At 46.8% G+C, this 24,948-nt stretch overlaps 1 protein-coding gene across 2 annotated transcripts in view; it reads left to right on the forward strand.

Annotated features, from left to right (window-relative positions):
- LOC120977380 (sodium- and chloride-dependent neutral and basic amino acid transporter B(0+)-like) overlaps nucleotides 1-24,948 on the forward strand; it is a 123,485-nt gene that overhangs the window by 92,822 nt on the left and 5,715 nt on the right. For both annotated transcript variants that reach the window (XM_040405306.1, XM_040405308.1), the window contains 2 exons: nucleotides 10,833-10,951; nucleotides 12,478-12,577. In XM_040405306.1, coding sequence (XP_040261240.1) covers nucleotides 10,833-10,951; nucleotides 12,478-12,577 — 219 coding nt within the window. The remainder of the gene's footprint in view (nucleotides 1-10,832; nucleotides 10,952-12,477; nucleotides 12,578-24,948) is intronic.

Raw genomic sequence — 24,948 nt, forward strand, 5'->3', positions numbered from 1 at the left:
TGGGTCTCCCAGAGGGAGCACCAGATTGAGCCGCCAAAATCTGCTCACCCAGGGGAGAGGTCAGGCTGGTGCGAATGGCGGCCAGGATCTGATTCGGAGGTATGACCGAAGTCGGAATCGACTCCTCCCTGGACAGCTCGGAGTACTGCCGTGATAAGGCATCCGCCCTGATGTTCTTGGAACCGGGTAGGTAGGAGACCACGTAATTAAAACGTGACAAGAACTGAGCCCATCTGGCCTGACGTGGTGTCAATCTCTTGGCCTCAGAAAGGTAGGTCAGATTCTTGTGGTCCGTCAGGATGAGAACCGGAACCACCGAACCCTCGAGCAAGTGCCTCCATTCTTTAAGGGCCTGCACGATGGCCAATAACTCCCTGTCACCAATCTGATAGTTGCACTCCGCGGAAGACAGTTTCCGGGAGTAAAACCCACAAGGAAGCAGAGGACCCTCTGGTGTTCTACGCTGAGACAGAAGGGCGCCTACTCCCGTCTCAGACGCGTCCACCTCGAGGACAAAGGGCAACCCAGGGTTGGGATGCGACAGAATCGGAGCCGACACAAAGGCGGACTTTAGGGCCTCAAAAGCTCGGATGGCCTCGAGCGGCCAGACCTGGGAATTACTGCCCTTCCTGGTCAGATCCGTGAGAGGCTTGGCCAGCATGGAAAAGTCCCTGATGAACTTCCGATAATAATTGGCGAAGCCCAAAAAGCGCTGCAGGGAACGAAGACCACTGGGCTGGGGCCACTGTAAGACAGCCGAAACCTTCTCAGGATCCATGGAGAACCCCTCAGCGGAAATTATGTAACCTAAGAAGGTTACCTGGGATCGGTGAAATTCGCATTTCTCAAGCTTACCGAACAGCTTGTTCTCTCGTAACCGTTGCAACACTCGTCTGACATCCAGAATGTGGGCCTCCATGGATTCAGAATATACCAAGATGTCATCCAAATAGACTACCACACACTGCTGCAACAGGTCATGGAAAACATCGTTGATGAATTCCTGAAAGACTGCGGGCGCATTGCACAACCCAAAGGGCATCACCAAGGATTCGTAATGACCGGTCCTGGTGTTAAACGCGGTCTTCCACTCATCGCCCGCCTTGATCCTTACCAGGTTATATGCCGCCCTCAGGTCGAGTTTGGTAAAGACCGTGGCCCCTTTAAGGCGATCGAACAGCTCGGAAATCAAGGGTATCGGGTGAGCGTTCTTGATCGTGATGCGATTGAGACCCCTGTAATCGATGCAAGGCCTCAACTCACCGCCCTTCTTTTTCACAAAGAAAAATCCAGCCCCTGCCGGGGACGAAGATTTGCGAATGTGTCCGCGTGAAAGCGCCTCCCTCACGTACTCCTCCATGGCCTCATTCTCCGCTACCGACAGTGGATAGACTTTGCCACGAGGAGGAACGGCACCAGATTGTAACTCTATGGCACAATCGTATGGGCGGTGCGGAGGTAGGGCAACCGCGCGCACCTTATCGAATACATCCCGGTACTCCTCGTATTCAGGAGGCAACAGAGAGTCCGAGGAAGTACACAGCAACTTGACAGACCCATGGATGCAACTAGCCCCACACTGCGGTGACCACGAGAGGATCTCGACCGATCTCCAATCGAAAGTTGGATTATGCTTCTGGAGCCAGGGGTACCCCAAGACCACCGAGTAGTGTGGAGACGAAATAACCTGGAGGCAGACCGACTCTCTGTGAACGGCACCAATGGCTATCCCCACTGGAAGGGTCTCATGAGTCACGTGTGGCGGCAGAAGGGGTCTGCCGTCTATCGCCTCAAGAGCCAGTGGGGAACCTCGAGCCTGCAGATGAATGGAATTGGCGGCAGCGAACACACTATCAATGAACAAACCACCAGCACCAGAGTCCACCAACGCCTGGGTCGTCACCGAGCCCCCGACCCAGGAGAGGACAACAGTGATCAGTGGTTTGTCAACACGGGAAACCGGGGACGAGGAGACTCCACCCAAGATCTGCCCCTGACAGGATCTCAGGGTACGAGCGTCTCCCGGACGGTTCGGACATGCCAACCGAAAATGCCCACCGAGACCACAGTACATGCATCGTCCCTCGCGTCTCCGGAGTGCCCTCTCCCCCTCGGACAGGCGAGCAAACCCCAGCTGCATGGGTTCACCCCCAGACAAGTCATCCCCAGGAGGCGTGGGAGGAGAGGGAGGCACGGGTGGGACAGCAAACGTAGGCACCAATCTGTTAGAAGACCTCCGCAGGTTCTCCTTAAAGGAAGGTCTCTCCCTGAGTCTGGTGTCAATCAAAATCAGGAAAGAAATAAGAGACTCGAGCTCAACTGGTAGGTCCTTAGCTGCAACCTCATCCTTCAAGGCATCCGAGAGACCATGAGAGAAAGCAGCGACCAGAGCCTCATTATTCCAGCCCACCTCTGCTGCCAGGGTACGAAACTCAATGGCGTATTCAGCTACGGATCGTGAACCCTGTCTGATGGACATAAGGAGCTTCGCAGCAGAGGCAGCACGAGCCGGCACATCGAATACCTTCCGAAGAGAAGCAACAAAACCGGAAAACTCGGCAACCACCGGATTGTTGTTCTCCCATAAAGGGCTGGCCCAGGCCAAGGCCTTGTCCGAGAGCAGCGAGATCAAGAAGCCCACCTTTGATCTCTCAGTGGGAAAGGCATGTGGCAGCAACTCGAAATAAATGCCCACCTGGTTAAGGAAACCTCGGCACTGAGTTGGCTCTCCCCCAAAGCGCTGTGGAAGAGGGGCAGAACCGGTCATACCCCGAAACACCGCAGGCGCAACAACAGGTGTCGGGGTAGACTCTGGCGCAACAACCGGAGCGGCAGTAGGAGCGAGCCCAGGAGCGACAACCGACCCATCGGCAACGGGAGCGAAATGAGCCGTGCGTTCAAGCAGGGTTTGCAACGCCACAGCGAACCGACCCAACAGGTGATCCTGCTGATCAAGTCTGGCAACCAGCGTGGGTAGCGAGGATGGCCCTGTACCGTCAGAATTCATGGCTTGGTCCTAATGTCACGGAACCATGAACCAGACGTACAACAAGAGATAAGTGAAAATAGGAAGGCTTTATTGAAAATAAAGCTGTAAAGCAAAAGTCCAAACGGATGGTGAAACCGAGCAGAGTCTTTGCGAAGCCAGAGGTCAGGAACCAGAAGGGTAGTCAGACGAAGCCAGGATCAGGAACCAGCAGGGTAGTCAGACGAAGCCAGGATCAGGAACCAGCAGGGTAGTCAGACGAAGCCAGGATCAGGAACCAGCAGGGTAGTCAGACGAAGCCAGGATCAGGAACCAGAAGCAGCAGCAGTCTTAGAAGCATGTGAACACAAGAGGACCAAGCAAGGAACTGAAGCCACAGACCTCCTATATATATGAGCTAGGCATCCAGCTCCTCCCAGGGGAAGGAGGAGCCGCAGGGTGGAAGGCTACAAGAAACCCAGGACCCAAGATGGCCGCCAGCACATGTCAAACGAAGGAGAGCAGCAAGCAGGTAAGACCATGACAACTGCTTCCAGGTACTGAATGATGGCTGACTAGTGCTGCAAGCAGGTAATTTAGAGGTGGAAGTGAAGGAGGAGGCGGAGGGGGAGAAGTGGGGGTTGGAGCCACTAACGTAGGTGATGGCGGAAACCCTGATTGACGTAGGGCCCGCAATCCTTGGCGTCTGTAGAACCTGTGCCATCCCAGGGTACGACTCGCTCCCAGTCTCCACAACATTCACCCAGTGTGCCATCAGGGAAATGTAGCGTCCCTGGCCAAATGCACTTGTTCATGTGTCCGTGGTTAAGTGGACCTTCCCAGTAACTGCGTTGGTCAGGGCACGTGTGATGTTACAGGACACATGTTGGTGTAAGACGGGCATGGCACACCTTGAAAAATAGTGGCAGCTGGAGACTGCGGAATGCGGGATGGCCGCCGACATCAGGCTGCAGAAGGCCTCAGTGTCCACAAGCCTAAATGGCAAGATTTCCAGGGCCAGTAATTAGGAAAGCTGAGCATTTAGTTCTATGACCTGTGGGTGGCTGAGTATTTGCGCTTGCATTCAAAAGAATGGAGTAAGGACATTTGGATGCTGTGCTGGGACACAGAAGTGGATGTGGTCGTTGATGGTGTTTGCGAAGCTGCCGGGCGGGAGGCATCCGCGACTGGGCCTTCGACAGTGGATTGGCTAGCCCGTAACACAGGGGAAGAGGAGGCAGTGGTGTGACCCACAGACACAGATTGTGGACCCAGGCATTTGTCCCACTTATTACTACGCTTGGATGCCATGTGGTGGATCATGCTGGTGGTGGTGAGGTTGCTAGTGTTCACACCCAGCTCATTATGGTATGGCACAGGTTGCAAACTAATATTCTTTTGCCGTCCGCACTTTCCTCAATAAAGCGCCCTACTGCGCAACACCGACCCCTTGGCAAGGGAGATTTCCGCAAGGGGGTGCTCCGTGGAACAGTTGCGGGCCTGTTTGGTGTGGCCCGCCTTCTTCCTTTTGCCACCCCACTGCCTCTTCCAGCCTGTTGCAGTGTTGCAGATCCCTTCCCCTCTGTACTGCTGTCCTCGTTCTGCTTTTTACCTTCCCAGGTTGGGTCAGTGACTTTATCGTCCACCACCTCCTCTTCCACTTCCTCACTCTGCTCATCCTCCTGACTTGTTGACCTAACCACAACCTCAGTGATTGACAACTGTGTCTCATCCGCTTCATCAACCTCTTGAGACAGTAATTGCTGTTGACTTATTGGCAACTGTGTCTCATCATTATCCACCTCATTAAGCAGTAATTGACATTCCCCGCCGTCATCTTCTTGTGACTGTGGATGCTCAAGAGTTTGGGAATCAGGGCACAAGATCTGTCCCTCTTCAAGCATGCTTGGCGAGAGGGCCAAATCAAGGAATGGCGAGGAAAAGAGGTTCCTCGGAATATCCGCTGGTGGGGTCACTTGTTTGGCCAGACTTTCCATGGTGGGAGGAAGGAGTATCAAGACTGGACTTGGTGGAAGACAGGGTGGTCCTTAACCGACTGGAAGCATTATCTGCTGCAATCCAACCGACCACCTGGTCGCACTGGTCTGACTTCAAGAATGGTGTCCTGCGCCACCCTGCAAACAGGGACATGAAGCTAGGTATCGTGAATGACTGTTTTTCTTGTGCTCTGGCAGCAGGCACAGTTTCAACTCTCCCAGGGCCACGGCCCCTGCATGCATTATCAGCATCACGGTCACTTCCCCGTACTTACTGCTCGCCTTCCTCATTTTAAATGTGTATGTCACACGTACAGTAGCGTAGGATTTGCAAGTGTATACGCAAAAAAACGTCTAGCGGCCACCGTCTATTGAAAAAATACACTGGAAATCACAGATATTTTTTGGATGCGCACACTTTATACTGGAGATGTGGCGCAGTTAATCTCACTGTCTGCAGCAGAGACCGTATATTGAAAAAGTACACTGGATGTCATAGATATTTTTGGGATGCGCCTCATAAGAGTGATAGCCGGGACCGTTATATTCCTCTCAGTGCTCTGAATCATTCACTACTATCTGACCTTTATTGAATTTTAAGATGAATAAAAGTTACTTTTTAATAAAAAGGCATACTCAGCAAAACACTAATAATTACTAAGCCTCTGGGTTGGAGACAAGCAGTGGTGTTAAGTAATCAACACTATTTCTGTCAAAATTAAGCCTTTTCAACATATAACTGCAGCCCTGAACAGCAAATATATTTTTCTTTTACCACTTATATACTCCACTAAAGGCGTTTCAACATTTAACTGCAGCGCTGAACTGCGAATATATATATATTTTTTCCACATATATATGCCACTAAAGGCATTTCAACATTTAACTGCAGCGCTGAACTGCGAATATATACAGTCAGGTCCATAAATATTGGGACATCGACACAATTCTAACATTTTTGGCACTATACACCACCACAATGGATTTGAAATGAAACGAACAAGATGCGTATATACGCCACTAAAGGCTTTTCAACATATAACTGAAGCGATGAAAGCTGAATATATTTTTCTTTTTCTACGTATATATACGCCACTAAAGACTTTTCAACATATAACTGCAGTGCTGAACGGTGAATATATTTTTCTTTTTTACTTATATACGCCACCAAAGGCTTTTCAACATATAACTGCAGCGCTGAACGGAGAATATATTTTTCTTTTTTCACTTATATACGCCACTATAGGCTTTTCAACATATAACTGCAGCGCTGAACGGCGAATATATATATTTTTTTCCACTTATATACGCCACTAAAGGCTTTTCAACATATAACTGCAGCACTGAACGCCGAATATTTTTTTCTGTTTCCACTTAAATACACCGCTAAATGCTTTTTAACATATAACTGCAGCACTGAACGCCGAATATATTTTTCTTTTTCTACCTATATTCGCCACTAAAACATTTTCAACATATAACTGCAGCGCTGAACGGCGAATATATATTTTTTTATCACTTATATACGCCACTATAAGCTTTTCAACATATAACTGCAGCGCTGAATGCCGAATATATTTTTCTTTTTCCACTCACATATGCCACTAAAGGATTTTCAACATATAACTGCAGCGCTGAACTGCGAATATATTTTTCTTTTTCACCCTGCGATTTTGCAAGTTCTCCCACTTAGAAATCATGGAGGGGTCTTAAATTCACATTGTAGGTGCATTCCCACTCTGAGAGAAAAAAGAAAATAAAAAATTCAGGAAATCACATTGTATGATTTTTAAAGAATCTATTTGTCTTGCACTGCTGAACATAAGTATTTGAACATCTGAGAAACAGCAAGAATTCTGGCTCTCAAAGACCTGTTACTGTGCCTTTAAAAAGTCCACCTCTACTCCACTCATTAATCTCACTTAGTAGCACCTGTCTGAGCTCTTTAAAGACACCTGTCCACCCCACAGTCAGTCAGACGCCATCTACTACCATGGGCAAAACCAAAGAGCTGTCAAAAGACACCAGAGACAAAAATTGTGGACCTCCACAGGGCTGCAAAGGGCTACGGGGCAATTGCCAAGCAGCTTGGTGAAAATAGATCAACTGTTGGAGCAATTGTTAGAAAACGGAAGAGGCTAAAATCTCAGTCTCCCTCGGACTGGGGCTTCATGCAAGATGTCACTTTGTGGGGTATCACTGATGATAAGAAAGGTGAGGAATCAGCCCAGAACTACAAGGGAGGAGCTGTTCAATGACATGAAGAGAGCTGGGACTACAGTTTCAAAGGTCACTGTCGGTAAAACACTACGCCGTCATGGTTTCAAATCATGCATTGCACGGAAGGTTCTCCTTCTCAAGTCATCACATGTTTGCCAATGACCATCTGGATGATCCAGAGAAGGCATGGGAGAAAGTCATGTGGTCATATGAAACCAAAGTAGAACTTTTTGGTCTAAACTTCACTCGTCGTGTTTGGAGGAAAAAGAAGGATGAGTTGCATCCCAAGAACACCATCCCTACTGTGAAGCATGGGGATGGTAACATCATGCTTTAGGGGTGGTTTTCTGCAAAGGGGACAGGACGACTGCACTGTATTAAGGAGAGGATGAATTGAGCCATTTATTGTGAGATTTTGAGCAACAACCTCCTTCCCTCAGTCAGAGCATTGAAGATGGGTCGTTGTTGGGTCTCCTTCCAACATGACAACGACCTGAAGCATACAGCCAGGATAACCAAGGAGTGGCTCCGTAAGAAGCATATCAAGGTTCTGGAGCTGCATAGCCAGTCTCCAGACCTAAATCCAATAGAACATCTTTGGAGGGAGCTGAAACTCCATGTTACTCAGCGACAGCCCCGAAACCTGACAGATCTAGAGGAGATCTGTGTGGAGGAGTGGGCCAAAATCCCTGTTGCAGTGTGTGCAAAACTGGTCAAGAACTGCAGGAAACGTTTGACCTCTTTAATTGCAAACAAAGGCTTCTGTACCAAATATTAACACTGATTTTCTCAGGTGTTCAAATACTTATGTTCAGCAGTGCAAGACAAATTATTTTTTAAATTCTGTCTCTCAGAGTGGGAATGCACCTACAATGTGAATTTCAGACCCCTCCATCATTTCTAAGTGGGAGAACTTGCAAAGTTGTAGGGTGTTCAAATACTTCTGTTCCTCACTGTAACTGCAGCGCTGAACGCCGAATATATTTTTCTTTTTCCACTTTTATACACCACTTAAGGCTTTTCAACATATAACTGCAGCGCTGAACGGCAAATATTTTTTTCTTTTTCTACATATATACGCCACTAAAGGCTTTTCAACATTTATCTGCAGCGCTGAACAGCAGATATTTTTTCCTTTTTCTACTTATATACGCCACTAAAGGCTTTTCAACATATAACTGCAGCACTGAACGGAGAATATATTTTTCTTTTGCCACTAATACACGGCAAAGGGTTTAAACAACATATAACTGCACCACACAAGGGCAAATAAGAAGTACTGTTGAATGATTTCCTTGTAATAAAACCCTGTTAATGGCTGTATCAAACAGCACTTGCACCCCAATAAAAAGAATGGTTTGCTGGAATTACAGAGCTGTATAATCGCTATTTGGATCCCCAGTCAGTGCAGCAAGGTGTAATAGTATTGTTCCTATTACCCAGGCTGTAACCTCCCCTATCGAACCCTGTTCTATATACATGCTGTGAAATTATTCCTCCCTATCCTTTCCCTACACCTTGAATAATATTTGCCTGCACTTGTAAATCGTTTTTTTGCACAATGAGGTTTTTCCTAGCACTGTCCCTAGTGCCTGCTGATGTCTCTCCCTGCACTAAGTTCACTGGAAAATGGCAGAATCCAAGATGTCTGAGGCTATTTATAGGGCTGTGACATCACAGGGCTGGCCGGCTGCTGATTGGCTGCATGCATGGCATTATGGGTAATCCCGCCTTCCCAGAGTTCTTTGCCCCATGTCCTCACACGTGCAGCAGCCATTTTAGGAAAAAATTTGATTTGTTACCACAGAGCGTGAGGAAATTCGTATTCGATGCGAATCGAATAAAACCTGAAATTTTTTAAATTCCACTTCGTCAGCTTCGATTCGCTCATCTCTAGTTGTAACATTAGGAGTCATTTACTAAAGATTGGAGGAAGATCTGACCACCTCGTCATAAATTTGTCCCATCTTCTGCTGTCCAGGCACCAGAAGTTAAAATCTATTACAACTAAGCTCTGCCTACTTTTTTTTTTAAATGGTAGAAGCAGTGGAAAACATAAAAAATAAATGTTTGCTCAAAATGCCATTTGTGCCAAACTGTGCTACTTTCTCATGCCAAAAACCTGCTATTATGCCTTTGCAAAATGACCCTCATTGTGTGCCATGCTGCATAATGTCATTTATTACATGTGTGAGGAATATGGATTAATATTTACTGTCAGCCATGTCCTCACACCCCCATTTGCTGACAGATAGTGGAGGTAGTGAACTCCACAGGAGTGCCCTGCTTCAGAGCCCCAGCCCTGCTTGTCATTTGATTCACCTTTTGGAAGGTTCATCAGTATACATGCAAAATAAGTTTCCACCCCCCCAGCCATCTGAGTGTCAGCTGGCAAGGAAGAAAGCCCCAGGGGGTCCAGGCTTCAAGGAGGCCCCAGGTGGAGAAGGTCACACCTCAGTCCACCAGTTTGGAGCCAAGCTAAATCCTGCAGGAAAACCCCCAGCAGGGGGGTATCAGCCCTTGCCCAGGATCAATGAGACCTCCCAGACATGTTGGCCCCTACCTTTCATAAGGAATTATGAATCGCCTGGCCATCGCAGGCGCAAACCAGATACATATTTGTGTCCCGGTGGCCACGATGTACATGCCCATGGTCTTTGTTTAATGGGACGAGGTCAGGGAGGGAGATATCCATATCTCCCCATAGAAACCACATAACGGTACCAGGTTTGTAGCCGGAACCCAGGCAGGTCCGTTGGTCCCAGAACCATCTCCCTGTGACCCTCTGGTCTGGAGCTATGAACCCTAAAGGGTTTTGTGGGTCATTTTCTGCCAGCCCAGAAGAGGGAGAGTGGACCCCTCTCTGAGGCCAGGAGGGGAGGGGTCGGCTACAGGTTAAAAGTCTGGTGCCAGCAAGCGGGTCACATCTTACAAATGTGTTTAGAGGGACCCAGGAACTAGCTGAGATCACGGCCCTTCATGTGGACTCCAGCAAAGAACATCTCACAACCAAAAGGAACTTTCATCTTACCCGGTAACTGACTTTTACACTGCATAACCCTGTTGTACCCATCTAATCTGTATCTGTAACCTCAGACCACTGTATATATTCTCTGTGTATATTGTGTTAAATCTAGTGTGCCCTTACGGCGATTAAATATATAATTGAATCTTGTGCTATCTTGTATCTCGATCACGAATCCCCACGTCTGTGTTTTGGCCTAGTTATAAGCTACCGCGGGTTGGTTTCTGACCCTATATAATCCCGTTAGCGGACCGGGCTTATATCAAACGAGAAGCTGGTGGCAGATTTCCCGGTCTGAGACAGCACTGTTTTCACTGCGGCAGTGAAAAGGCTCTCTCAGCTTGTTGCCTCTCTGTGCCCGCGTGGACAGGAGGTGTGTGTGTAAACTGTACCAACCTGACCTTACCTGCTCCTCCCGGAGGGCGTAAAGTCACGTTTTTGGTAAACCAGGGACAATACCGCGCCTCGTGAGCTCGACGTAGTTGACGTCAAGCGTGCACGAGGTGTCGTATTCGTCACACATGCACTGACATCACAAGAAGTAAATGTGTGTGAGGCTTAACATAGTGTATGGTATAACAAGCAGCAGCTTAATAGTGTTCTTTTTTCTTTTATATTTTGCTAGAAACTATTACAACAGCCATACAGGATGCATTTCCCAAAATAATGAAGAAAATGCGTATTCTGGTCACGGCGGCGGTCTGTGTATTTTTATTCCTACTCGGTATCCCATGCGTCACCCAGGTATAGCTATCACTTTTATATTAACCTGTTATGCTGACCTACATTTACCATATGTCTAGTCTGCACCATATGCTAAATATACTTTAGGCTACTTTCACACTTGCATTGTTAATTCCGGTATTGAGAACCAGCAGAGGATCTCAATACCGGAATTAAACAAATCCGTATAGATTTTGCACATCAGGATGTATCCGTTAGGATGCGGTTGTGTGAAATCAAAACGGAAAAAAAACTGATGCATCACTAAACATATTGAAAGTCAATGGGTGATCTGTTTCTTAGGCTCCTAAAAAAACGGATCCATCACCATTGACTTACATTGTTTTTGGTGCCGGATCCGTTTATTTATATTTTTATGATCTAACACAAAACCGCAGCTTGCAGTGTCTGGTCACAAAACGGAATCCTGACAGAATGGAAGACATCCTGATGCATTCTGAACGGATCTCTTTCTATTCAGAATGCATGGGGACAAAACTGAAACTTTTTTTCCGGAGTTGAGATCCTCTGCCGGATCTCAATACCGGAAAACAATGACACAAGTGTGAAAGTAGCCTTAGTTCAGCATATATTATATATTATTTAATTATGGAATGGGAAAATTACAGGGACAGATAACCTCCAAAATTGAAGCCTAGAATAAAATACTAGAGTAACACATAGGAGGAGTCTCATAATTGCTCATTTACAGTAAGTTCTGTCTTCTACTTGTCATCATACGAGATTACAGAATTTCAAATTCTAGTTTAAAGGGGTGTTCCTAGAATAAAATATCGTTCGGATACACACTAACATTCTAATCAGTGGCGGTCTAACCTCTGTGACCCAACATCAATATGAAGAACAAAAGAAGAGGTGGAAACACTGTAAAGGAATGGCAGAGCTTACATAGCACTGCAGACCCGGTATTATAAAGATCGGCAGATTCCCCCGATCACTAAGTGATGCCATCACTTTATTGTCCTCCGATGCGGATAATGAAGGGGGTCAAACAATGCTTTAGTGTCTGACCCCGACCGATCAGAAACTGATGGTATATCCTAGCATTATGCTATCACAGGATATAGCTACTAGAGAGGGGTCGTTGATCCAGGGAGATATTCTGATTGCCTGATTGCAGTCGGGAAGGAATTTTTCATTCCCCTAAAGTGAGGAAAATTGGCTTCTACCTCACAGGTTTTTTTTTGCCTTCCTCTGGATCAACTTGCAGGATGACAGGCCGAACTGGATGGACAAATGTCTTTTTTCGGCCTTATGTACTATGTTACTATGTTACATTCCAAGTTGGGAAAAACAATATAACTAAAATTACCATTTCAATATTGTACTATATTGTACTAGGATCCAGCAGGATTGCAGACTGTCAATGTCTTCATGTCTTAATCAGGTTCCCACAACCACCTTGTGACCTTAATTCTTAATCACAAGTCCTCCAACATGGCTTGAGTTCTTATGATCATTGGAAGAGACCCACTCACTCATTGATATACTCTTTATCTGAATCATCTTGTTTCTTTCACTTGCAGGCTGGAATTTACTGGGTTATTCTTATTGATTCCTTTTGTGGGGGATGGTCCATTTTATTTGCCGCAGTATTGGAATTAGTGGCACTAATATGGATTTACGGTAAATATAAACCAGGATATAGAATATTTATGTCACAAGGTGTAAAGAGGTTGTCCAAGATAATTTGTATTAGGGGAGACTGCTGGGAGCCTGAAGAAATAATGAAAGCACCAAAACTCACCTTCCCAGCCCCTTCCGATCCAGCGCCACTACTTCTTCCTCTTCCACAGGCAGAAGTCAGTGGTTCCTTTTTTTGGCTGCTGAATAAGAGGAAGGAGCAGACTCAATGGATCAGATGGAGCTGTAAATGAGCTTTCATTATTTCATCAGGGCCCAGCAGTTTCCTCAAAAAAACATATTTTGGACAACCCCGTTAAGTTGGCCATACACATTAGATGAATGTTGACCAGCAGACCATCTGATTTGTATGGACTGTCCTACCTTTACCCTCATGAGAGAAGTTGGAGGATAGAAGGATTGCCTGATCCTTTGTTCTCAGGGGAGATAACCCACCGCCAATGGTGTCTGGCAGCACCTTTCTCCCCTCTCCCCATTCAAAACACATATAAACATGGCCATCCCATGCAATGCATTTGTATGAGGGGGTGGGGTAGGGTATTGAGATAGATAATTTGAGGCTGAACATGCAGCCAACAGTTATTTTAAGTGCATGACCAGCTTTTAACCACTCCATAGAATGAAAATCTCCTCACAAGGATAACCGTACAGATACTTATATTTTAGCAGAACATTTGCCTGAAAACATCACACATGTGTGATCAGAGCAGATCATAAATTACAAAAAGAAATGGGGAAATGTAATTGAGCCAAATTTTGAATAATTTTGATTAGCAAATTTGGCACAATTGCCTTTTCCCATTCCTTTTTGCTTATTTAAAGTTCTAAACACAGATGTAGTGGAATTCCTACAGGTTCGTATTACAAGCCCCAGGCTTCTGAGCCAGAAAATACTGTCACCATAAGGCACTGTATTCTAGTACATGGTATGTAATGGAGCTTGCCTCCATACAGAATATAATGGTATGTGCACTGACCCAGTGGATCACTGCTAACTAGTTAATTCCATGCTAAGAATCTAAATGTTGTAATTTATTGCCTAAGCATTGAAATGGTAGTTCTCTTTTTACTTGTGCACTTTGAATCCCTAAAGGTTATGTATGGGCACTTGGGCAGCAAATAGTTAAATCTAAGGCCCCTTTCACACGGGCGAGTATTCCGTGCGGATGCGATGCGTGAGGTGAACGCATTGCACCCGCACTGAATACCGACCCATTCATTTCTATGAGGCTGTTCAGATGAGCGGTGATTTTCACGCATCACTTGTGTGTTGCGTGAAAATCGCAGCATGCTCTATATTCAGCGTTTTTCACGCAACGCAGGCCCCATAGAAGTGAATGGGGTTGCGTGAAAATCGCAAGCATCCGCAAGCAAGTGCGGATGCGGTGCGATTTTCACGCACGGTTGCTAGGAGATGATCGGGATGGAGACCCTATCATTATTATTTTCCCTTATAACATGGTTATAAGGGAAAATAATAGCATTCTGAATACAGAATGCTTAGTAAAACAGCGCTGGAGGGGTTAAAAAAAATTAAATTACTTAACTCACCTTAGTCCACTTGATCGCGTAGCTCGGCATCTCCTTCTATCTCCTTTGTTGTATAGGACCTATTGTGAGCATTAAATACAGGAACAGGACCTTTGATGACGTCACTCCGGTCATCACATGATCAATCACATGATCTTTTACCATGGTGATGGATCATGTGATGACCGGAGTGACGTCATCAAAGGTCCTTGACCAGTAATGGACGCTCACCACAGGTCCTGTTCAGCAAAGGAGACAGAAGGAGATGCCGGCATCGCGATCAAGTGGATTAAGGTGAGTTAAATTTTTTTTCATTTTTTTTTAACCCCTCCAGCGCTGTTTTACTAAGCATTCTGTATTCAGAATGCTATTATTTTCCCTTATACCCATGTTATAAGGGAAAATTATACAATCTACAGAACACCGATCCCAAGCCCGAACTTCTGTGAAGAAGTTCGGGTTTGGGTACCAAACATGCGCGATTTTTCTCACGCGAGTGCAAAACGCATTACAATGTTTTGCACTCGCGCGGAAAAATCGTGGGTGTTCCCGTAATGCACCCGCACATTTTCCCGCAATGCCCGTGTGAAAGAGGCCTAACAGTTTTAGTTAGGGTGCTGGGAGAGAGGCTGGCCCTTTCTAGAGATGAGCGAACCAGTCAAGATTTGTTTCGGGTCTGGTTCACAGAATTTTTAAAAAGGTTCAATTCAATAGCAATAGTAAGTGATGTCTGAGTGACTTTGATATACATAGCTCTCGGTAAACACACATTTGACGGCATTATCAAACAGATACAGCCCGGGCACATGTCTCATACTTTTTCATATTTCAAAGCTTCCAAAAAATGTCCCTTATCATGGCAGATGATGTTTTGTATAAAAAAATAAAAATAAATACAATGTCTTTGGGGAGAAGTGATGGTTGGCAAGTGGCATTAGTGGCAGACAGACAGCAACAGAGGCCAGATGGGGCACGGCTAGCGAATCAAGGTCTAATTATCTGGAATCAACCTGAGTTGTGAGAAACTGTTGGTAATAATTTATGCTGCTTAAAGAAATTTAACCTGCCCCCCAATTTTTTTTATAAATTTCAATTGTGTGTAAACTATACACGTAAACGGACGATTGAGGCATTAGTGGCATGATAAAGGCTGCAGCAGCAGCAGCCATACAGAACATGATGGCAGTTATACAGACAGACAGTAACAGTGGTAAGATGGGGCACCGCCAGAAAGTCTAGGTCTATACATAGGAATAAGCCGGAGGAATGTAAAAATCCTCCTGAATCCAGACTTGGCTCATTTCGACAAAATTGATGTTTTTGACACTGGCGAAGGACAAATTTGTCCGTTTCTGTTTCACCACGCCCTCTACGGCGATGAAATCCCTCTCCGAGATCACACTGGAGGCAGGGCAGGAATAAAGTTAGAGAGCATGCTGTGCCAGTTTGGGCCACTGTTACAGTCTGCCTGCCCCAGAAATCCATGGGGTCAGGGAACTGGGTATGCGACAGAGACTGGCCATAGATTAGGTAGGCCTGAACCTGGCGTTGAGGCGGAAGCTGCCAGCTTGCTGACTGCCCTCAGCCGGGAGTGGCAGGTGGAAAAACTGCTCCATCTTAGCGGTGAAAGGAGGTGACTCTGCGGGGGGCGGAGGGGGTCTTCTCTTTCAGACATGTTAACTGCAGGTTCGCCGTAAGCTGTGGCAAGCTGCATACACAGTGTTTCCTGGTAGTAATGTAATTTGTCCTCCCTTTCTGCCAGAGGAAAACATTCCCCCATTTTGCCTTGGTAGCAAGGATCTAAAAGCATGGCTATCCAGTAATCATAAGATGGCTTGAAGTCAATGACACACCTGTGTGAGCATACAGATGGCCATTCTGGCCAGCTGGCCTGAGAAGCTACTTCTTCCCGGCTCTGCCCCCCACTGAGATGATTGGGTGTTTTGGCCGGTGCCATGCTCATTATCGTCCTCTTGCTCCTCCACCTCAGATTCCTCCTCCTCTTGCAGTGACAGCTCCGCATATTCATCTGCCTCATTCTCATCTTCGTCATCCTCCTCAACATTGACCCAGTGGCATGTGAAAGACATGTACTGTCCCTGCCCATAAGAGCTGCTACAGGTGTCCACGATGGTGTGAACCTTGCCGCCAAGTGAGAACCCCACGGAGCAGCCCACTTTGTCGACCACATGAGAGTACAAGGCAAGAATGGATTTTTGGGAGAAATAATGCCAGCTAGGAATCTTTTAGCGAGGCTGTGGGCATGCCATTAGTTCCCTCAAGGCAGTAGACTTGACTAAATTGTACAGCAGTAACTGCACCACCAGCAACTTGGCCAGATGGGAATTAAGCTTGTGCACCATCAGATTGCTGGGCGCGTAGAGTTGTTTCATGGCCATGCATTCTGTTATCGATTGCTGACGATGGAGTGGAGGAGGGGTCTGAGCAGGAGAAGCGGAAAGGGATGATATGAAATACACCATACTGCCCCCACAAGAGAAAATAGAAGAAGGAGGGAACTCCTGCTGCGGTGACTGGCAGGGGTGATGCAACTTCATGTGGTTCGATAGAGCTGTGGTGCCTACGTTTGTGTTTGCCTGCCCACGTTTCATTTTCCTCTTGCACAGCTTGGACAAGGCAATGATTTTGTCTTCTGGCAGCATGGAGAAAAACTGCCAGACAGGGGATACTCGCACAGAGCTAGAGGCAGCCGAGCTCGGCTTTGCAATGGCATGTTTTGGGCCTAACCCACCCACTGCATCAGCAGCATCACCAAATCCCAAAGAAGACGTGGTCCTGGCAGTACTTTGGGAGGTACATGGCCTCTGCTTTTTATTGCTGCCACCATCACCCTCCTCCCCTGATGTTGCCTCTTCCTCAGAACCCTGAACCAGCTCCTAAGTCCTAAAAAAAATTATAATTCACAGAAATGGACAATTGAGGTCTGATGCTCAATTTCTCAGTATCACTTACTGGTAGATTGCTGCCCTACCCTGTGTCTTGTACTAATCACATATACTGTATATGCTGGTTTAATTGAATTGAAGTCCTAAAACAATTTTAAATTCCAACAGTATCGAAATTGAATTCACATAAATGGACAACTGCGCGTAAACAGCTTGAAGCTCAATTTTAACTTAGCATACACAGGTAGATTGCTGCCCCACCGTGGGTATTGCTGCAGTAATCATGTAAATATGCTGCTTAATTAAATTGAAAGCACCCCCAAGTTTGCATGCGACCATGTGGACACTGAAAATATGTAAATGAACGACTGAGGCTTGAGTCTCAATTTCAACTTAATACACACAGGTAGACTGCTGCCACACCGTGGGTATTGCTACAGTAATGACATATATATGCTGCTTAATTAAATGAAACCCACAAAAAATTATTTAAATTGCGACCATGTGGAAACTGAAAATATGTAAATGGCAACTGAGGATTGACACTCAATTTCAATTTAACACACACAGGTAGCTTGCTGCCACACCATGGATATTGCTGCAGTAATCACGTATATATGCTGCTTAAATAAATTGAAAGCACCTCCAAAAAAATAAATTATTGTGACTGTGTGGAAACTGAAAATACATAAATGTGGAAGACTGAGACTTGATGCTCAATTTCCACTTAATACACATAGGTAGATTGCTGCCACACCGTGGGTATTGCAACAGTAATCACTGCGTTAAGCAATGTGTTGCTACCCATAGTTTTACACATTATGTTGCAGCCAAGGTAGAGTGCACCACCCTCATTCACAGCCCAGCACGGAATGGCGTTATGCTCTTTCTGCTAGGGCAACTACCTGTTTGCTGCAACATTGATTGGCTCACCCAAGCTGTCTGTCATTTTAGAGGACTCATCCAAAACAATCCCGGAAAGATTTGGGTTTGTCTTCTGTCTGAAAAATAGCAAAGTTTGGACCAAACTCCGTTTGATCTGAACTGGTTCACTCATCCTTAGTCCTGCCCCTTCCTGGTTAGGAGTGTCTGGTTTTACAGACCAATCTGTTGTATCAGCCAGTAAGTCTGGTCGCCTCTTGAGGGTTCTTAGCCTGTTTGGTGATTGCTGCAGTTAAACAGGCCCAAAAAAAAGCCTTTTCTCTAGGAAAACACCATTCCTAAGACTGTAAGATGCCGGAGAAGCAACTGAACTGAAAGACTACCCTCAGAGAAGGAGAACAGACATTTATAGCAAAAAGGATAAACAGATGAGTGTACAAACAGTCCATTCTAATGTGAGAAATTTGGAATATAAGATTAAAGGCGAGATTACATATGAGCACTAGAGATGTCGCGAACATAAAATTTTCCGTTCGCAAACGGCGAACGCAAATTTGCGCAAATGTTCGCGAACAGGCGAACCGCCATAGACATAGGCGAATTTCTGGCCACAATAGTGAATGAAAAGTTGTTTCAAGGGGACTAACACCAGGACTGTGGCATGTGGGAGGGGGATCCATGGCAAAACTCCCATGGAAAATTACGTAGTTGACGCAGAGTCGGGTTTTAATCCATAAAGGGCATAAATCACCTAAAATTCCTAAATTGTTTGGAATAACGTGCTTTAAAACATCAGGTATGATGTTGTATCGATCAGGTAGTGTAAAGGTTACGCCCGCTTCACAGTGACAGACCAAACTCCCCGTTTAACGCACACCGCAAACAACCGCAAACAGTCCATTTGCACAACCGCAAACTCCCTATTTGCACAAGGTTGGATACCAAGCTAGCCATGTCCCGTTCCTTGTCCTTACTGACGTCATTGAAGGTCTCTTCCTCCACCCAGCCACGTACAACACCAAGGGTCCCCGAAAGGTGACAACAAGCCCCCTGGGACGCCTGCTGTGGTTGGTCTTCCACCTCCTCAAAGCCACCTTTCTCCTCTGACTCCTCTTCTTCAGACTCCTCTCTCTGCGTTGCCGCAGGCCCAGCAATCGACAACGACAAGGCTGCTTCTGGTGGTGATGGTGACCACAACTCTTCCTCTTCATGCTCATCTACGGCCTGATCCAGCACTCTTTGCAGGGCACGCTCCAGAAAAAACGCATATGGGATGAGGTCGATGATGTTGCCTTGGGTTTGACTGACCAGGTTTGTCACCTCCGCAAAAGGACGCATGAGCCTACAGCCATTGTGCATGAGCGTTCAGTAACGCGGCCAAAAAATACCCAGCTCTGGAGGGGCTGTTCTCTTTTTTTTTTTATTAAAAAAATCTGTTCTTACCAGTTTAATCTCTGTTTTGTCCCCTCTTACTTCCAATTTGGGGCACTGCACGTGCGCCGTGCAATGTACTATGCAATCCCAATATGAGTGGTAAGTTAAGTAGCACTATTCCTATCAGTTTAATCCCTGTTACGTCCCCTATCAGGGGCCGGTGTATGGAATAGATTTTAGGAACCGGGAGATGGAAAAAGATGCTTGGTCGGTCCTCTTACTTCCAATGTGAGGCACTGCGCGTGCGCCGTGCAATTTACTGTGCTACCAGATATTAATGGTATGTTAAGTAGTACTATTCCTATCAGTTTAATCCCTGTTATGTCCCCTATCAGGGGACGTGTATGGAATAGATTTTAGGAACTGGGAGATGGAAAAAGATGCTTGGCCAGTCCTCTTACTTCCAATTTGGGGCACTGCGCGTGCGCCGTGCAATTTACTGTGCTACCAGATATGAGTGGTATGTTAAGTAGTACTATTCCTATCAGTTTAATCCCTGTTACGTCCCCTATCAGGGGACGTGTATGGAATAGATTTTAGGAACCGGGAGATGGAAAAAGATGCTTGGTTGGTCCTCTAACTTCCAATTTGGGGCACTGCGCGTGCGCCATGCAATGTACTATGCAATCCCAATATGAGTGGTATGTTAAGTAGTACTATTCCTATCAGTTTAATCCCTGTTACGTCCCCTATCACGGGACGTGTATGGAATAGAGTTTAGACAACCGCAAAGAGTTGTCAATAGTTGACACACTCATGACATAAATTTTATTCCTCTATGCGTCAATCTTGGTGTAGTGATGACTGTGCTCGTGCGCACTTTTGGCAGATTGCAGGCGATGGCGGTTTTTCAAAGCCTATGGTCGTGCTGAGGTAGTTCAATGACAGTTAAGTGACCCAGAAAACAATGATTCTGCAGTGTGGGCCCATTGTTGGCCTGGTAGGCTTTAATGATCACCTTAAAATTAATGTTTTTTTCTATGCAAAATTATCCAGCCGATCGCTTTTGGTCTGTTCACAATGAAGCAACGACCTTATCTCATCTGGGGTGTGCAAACATTGCCATTGCCAACACATTCATAGAGGTGATCGCTTCATTGTGATACGCAAGCCCCTTCACCACAACAAGGTAACGATCACGAAGGGGAATTGACACATGTATGTGCCTTTTTTTTTGTTTTGTTTTTGCAGCCACAGTACAGCACCAGAGGCCAGAAAAATTAGGCATGTACAAATGCCTGAAAAATTAGGTATTGTTGCAGCCGCTGCCGGAAAAATTTATGTTTTCCAGGCAGAAAGTGCACTAAAACATTGCGGCTTGAACCCTAGTTGGTGGCGGAGAAGTCACGTAAGTCATCCGGCATGCAGAGATAAAATACAGCAGCGTGTGGACCATTTTTAGCCAAAGGCAGTTCATCTCATCAGGCCTTTTTTAGTCAAATGTATCGCCCACTGTCAGTCCCTTTGGGATTAATGCCTCATTCATCTTAATAAAGGTGAGGTAATCTAGACTTTTTTGACCTAGGCGACTTCTCTTCTCAGTGACAATACCTCCTGCTGCGCTGAAGGTCCTTTCTGACAGGACACTTGAAGCGGGGCAGGCCAGAAGTTCTATCGCAAATTGGGATAGCTCAGGCCACAGGTCAAGCCTGCACACCCAGTAGTCAAGGGGTTCATCTCTCCTCAGAGTGTCGATATCTGCAGTTAAGGCGAGGTAGTCTGCTACCTGTGGGTCGAGTCGTTCTCTGAGGGTGGACCCCGAAGGGCTGTGGCGATGCATAGGACTTAAAAAGCTCTGCATGTCCTCCATCAACAACACGTCTGTAAAGCGTCCTGTCCTTGCCGGCGTGGTCGTGGTAGGAGGAGGATTACTTTCACCTCTTCCCCTGTTAGATTCCCATTGTGCTGTGACATCACCCTTATACGCTGTGTAAAGCATACTTTTTAACTTGTTTTGGAACTGCTACATCCTTTCCGACTTCCGGTAATTTGGTAACATTTCAGGCACTTTCTGCTTATACCGGGGGTCTAGTAGCGTGGCCACCCAGTACAGGTCTTTCTCCTTCAGCCTTTTTATACGAGGGTCCCTCAACAGGCATAACAGCATGAAAGACCCCATTTGCACAAGGTTGGATGCCGAGCTACTCATGTCCCGTTCCTCGTCCTCACTGATGTCATTGAAGGTCTGTTCTTCCGCCCAGCCACGTACAACACCACGGGTACCAGATAGGTGACAACGAGCACCCTGGGATGCCTGCTGTGGTTGGTCTTCCTCCTCCACAAAGCCACATTCCTCCTCTAACTCCTCTTCCTCAGACTCCTCTTCCAGCGTTGCCGCAGGTCCAGCAAGCGATGCTGATAAGGCTGTTTCTGGTGGTGATGGTGACCACAACTCTTCCTTTTCCTCTTTACGCTCATCTACGGCCTGATCCAGCACTCTTCGCAGGGCACGCTCCAGGAATAAAACAAATGGGATGATGTCGCGGATGGTGCCTTCGGTGCGACTGACTAGGTTTGACACCTCCTCAAAAAGACGCATGAGCCTACAGGCATTGCGCATGAGCGTCCAGTAACGTGGCAAAAAAATACCCAGCTCCGCAGAGGCTGTCCTAGCACCCCGGTCATACAAATACTCGTTGACGGCTTTTTCTTGTTGGAGCAGGTGGTCGAACATTAGGAGTGTTCAATTCCAACGTGTCGGGCTGTCACAAATCAAGTGCCTCACTGGCATGTTATTTTGCCGCTGAATATCTGAAAAGGGCACCATGGCCATGTAGGAACGCCTGAAATGGCCACACACCTTCCTGGCCTGCTTGAGGACGTCCTGTAAGCCTGGGTACTTATGCACAAAGCGTATGATCAGATTCAACACGTGTGCCATGCACATGTGTCAACTTGCCCAATTTCAATGCCGGCAACAAATTGCTTCCGTTGTCACACACCACTTCGCCGATCTCCAGTTGGTGCGGAGTTAACCACTGATCCACCTGTGCGTTCAGGGCGGACAGGAGTGCTGGTCCGGTGTGACTCTCTGCTTTCAGGCAATTCAACCCAAAGACGGCGTGACACTGTCGTATCCGGGATGTGGAATAGCCCCTGGGGAACTGGGGGGGTGCAGTTCATGTGGAGCAAGACGCAGCAGCAGAAGAGGACTCAGCCGAGGAGGTTAGCGAAGAGGATGGAGTAGGAGGAGTAGAGGAGGTGGCAGCAGGCCTGCCTGCAAGTCGTGGCGGTGTCATCAACTCCTCTGCAGAGCCACGCATTCCATGCTTGGCAGTCGTCAGCAGGTTTACCCAATGCACAGTGTACTTGATATACCTGCCCTGACCGTGCTTTGCAGACCAGGTATCAGTGGTCAGATGGACCCTTGCCCCAACACTGTGTGCCAGACATGCCATGACTTCCTTTTCCACAATAGAGTACAGGTTGGGGATTGCCTTTTGTGAAAATAAATTTCGGCCGGGTACCTTTCACTACGGTGTCCCAATAGTTACAAATTTTTTGAAGGCCTCAGACTCCACCAGCTTGTATGGTAAAAGCTGGCGGGCTAGGAGTTCCGACAAGCCAGCTGTCAGACGCCGGGCAAGGGGGTGACTCTGTGACATTGGCTTCTTACGCTCAAACATTTCCTTGAAAGACACCTGACTGTGGGCAGATGCTGGACCAGGAGGAGGATGGTGGCTTTGAGTTTGTGTGCTGCTTGTACTCATCATGTGTTGATCCCATAGGCGTTTGTGATTTGAGATCATGTGCCTTCGCAAAGCAGTTGTACCTAGGTGGGTGTTGGACTTCCCACGACTCAGTTTCTTTTGGCAAAGGTTGCAAATGGCATCGCTGTTATCAGAGGCAGACACACAAAAGAAATGCCACACTGCTGAGCTTTGCAATGACGGCATTCTGGTGGTGGCAACAGCATGCGTTGATTGGCGTGCTGTCTGGCTGACCCCGGGTGCCGATACATGCTGTCTGACTGTGCCACTAGCAACTTCCGACGACCTCCCCCTGCTTCCAACTCGTTTCCTCCTCCTCTCTGTCTCCCCATCTGAACTTTTCCCCTGTTCTTCTTCTCTTCGAGCGGGCACCTACGTGACATCCACGGACACATCGTCATCATCAACCGCTTCACTTGTATCTGACAACTCAGCAAAGGAAGCAGCAGCAGGTACAACATCATCATCCTCACACCGTACGTCCATGTGTGTAACGCTGCCTGACTGAGACATATCCCTGTTATCTACACCCTCTGGCAATAATGGTTGTGCATCACTCATTTCTTCCAACTGATGTGTAAATAACTCCTCTGACAGATCAAGTGAAGCAGCTGTGGTGCTAGTGTTGGTGGTGGCGGCAGGCGGGCTAGTGGTAACTTGAGAGGTGCCCGAAGCTGAGCTGGAGGAGGATGGTGCGTCAAGGTTCCGAGCGGAAGTTGTAGAAGATTGGGTGTCCTGTGTTAGCCAGTCAACTATGTCCTCAGAACTTTTCGAGTTCAGGGTACGTGGCCTCTGAACACTGGGAATTATTCTAGGGCCAAGGAAATCACAGCACCACGACCACTAAGGCCCCTGCGGGGTGGCCTGCCTCTGCCTGTCATTTTTTTTCCGATTAGTTGTACTATGCGTGCAAGCTACTGTGACACCAGATATGAGTGGTGCAACTGGGATCTGGCAGTTGTGGGCACAGTACACGTTGTAGGCCTGACACACACGCTTGCAGGCAACTGCAATTAGATTACAGTGAAAAAAGTTTTTTTTTTTTTAATGCAAGCTAACTAACTGCAACTATATTACAGTCAAAAAAGTTTCTTTTTTAAAAAAATGTAATGTACTGTGACACCAGATATGAGTGGCACTGGTGGTACTGTGCACTGGCAGTAGTTGGCACAGTACACGCTGTAGGCCTGACACACACGCTTGCAGGCAACTGCAATTAGATTACAGTGAAAAAAGTATTTTTTTTTAATGCAGGCTACTGTGACACCAGATATGAGTGGTGGCACTGGGCAAGTGGGCACAGTATAAGCTGTAGGCCTGACACACACGCTGGCATGCAACTGCAATTAGATTACAGAGGGGGGGAAAAAAAGCAGACTGATGTACTAGCCCTAAAAAGAGCTTTTTGGGGTGCTGTCAGGACGCTGTCCTTACAGCAGATCAGATACACTGGAGTGGACACTGAATACACTGGCCTAGCTATCGATTTCCCTATTAAATCAGCAGCAGCTGCACTGTCCCTCCTCTCATTAAGACTGCAGCTTCCGAATGAATCTAAGATGGATGCTGTCCTTGCTTTTTGCTAGGAGGTGGGAGGGTCTGGGAGGGAGGGTATGCTGCTGATTGGCTGGAATGTGTCTGCTGACTGTGAGGTACAGGGTCAAAGTTTGCTCAATGATGACAAATAGGGGGCGGACCAAACATCGCATATGTTCGCCCGCCGCGGCGAACGTGAACAAGCGCTGTTCGCCGGCGAATAGTTCGGGACATCTCTAATGAGCACATGGGGGTCGTCTACCTATTGGAGTGCCCTTGTGGCCTCCAATATGTGGGACGGACAATGAGAAAACTAAAGACAAGGATACAAGAACATATTCGTAACATCAAAAAA

Source organism: Bufo bufo, chromosome 8 (assembly GCF_905171765.1).
Source record: "Bufo bufo chromosome 8, aBufBuf1.1, whole genome shotgun sequence".
NCBI classification, from domain to species: Eukaryota; Metazoa; Chordata; class Amphibia; order Anura; family Bufonidae; genus Bufo; species Bufo bufo.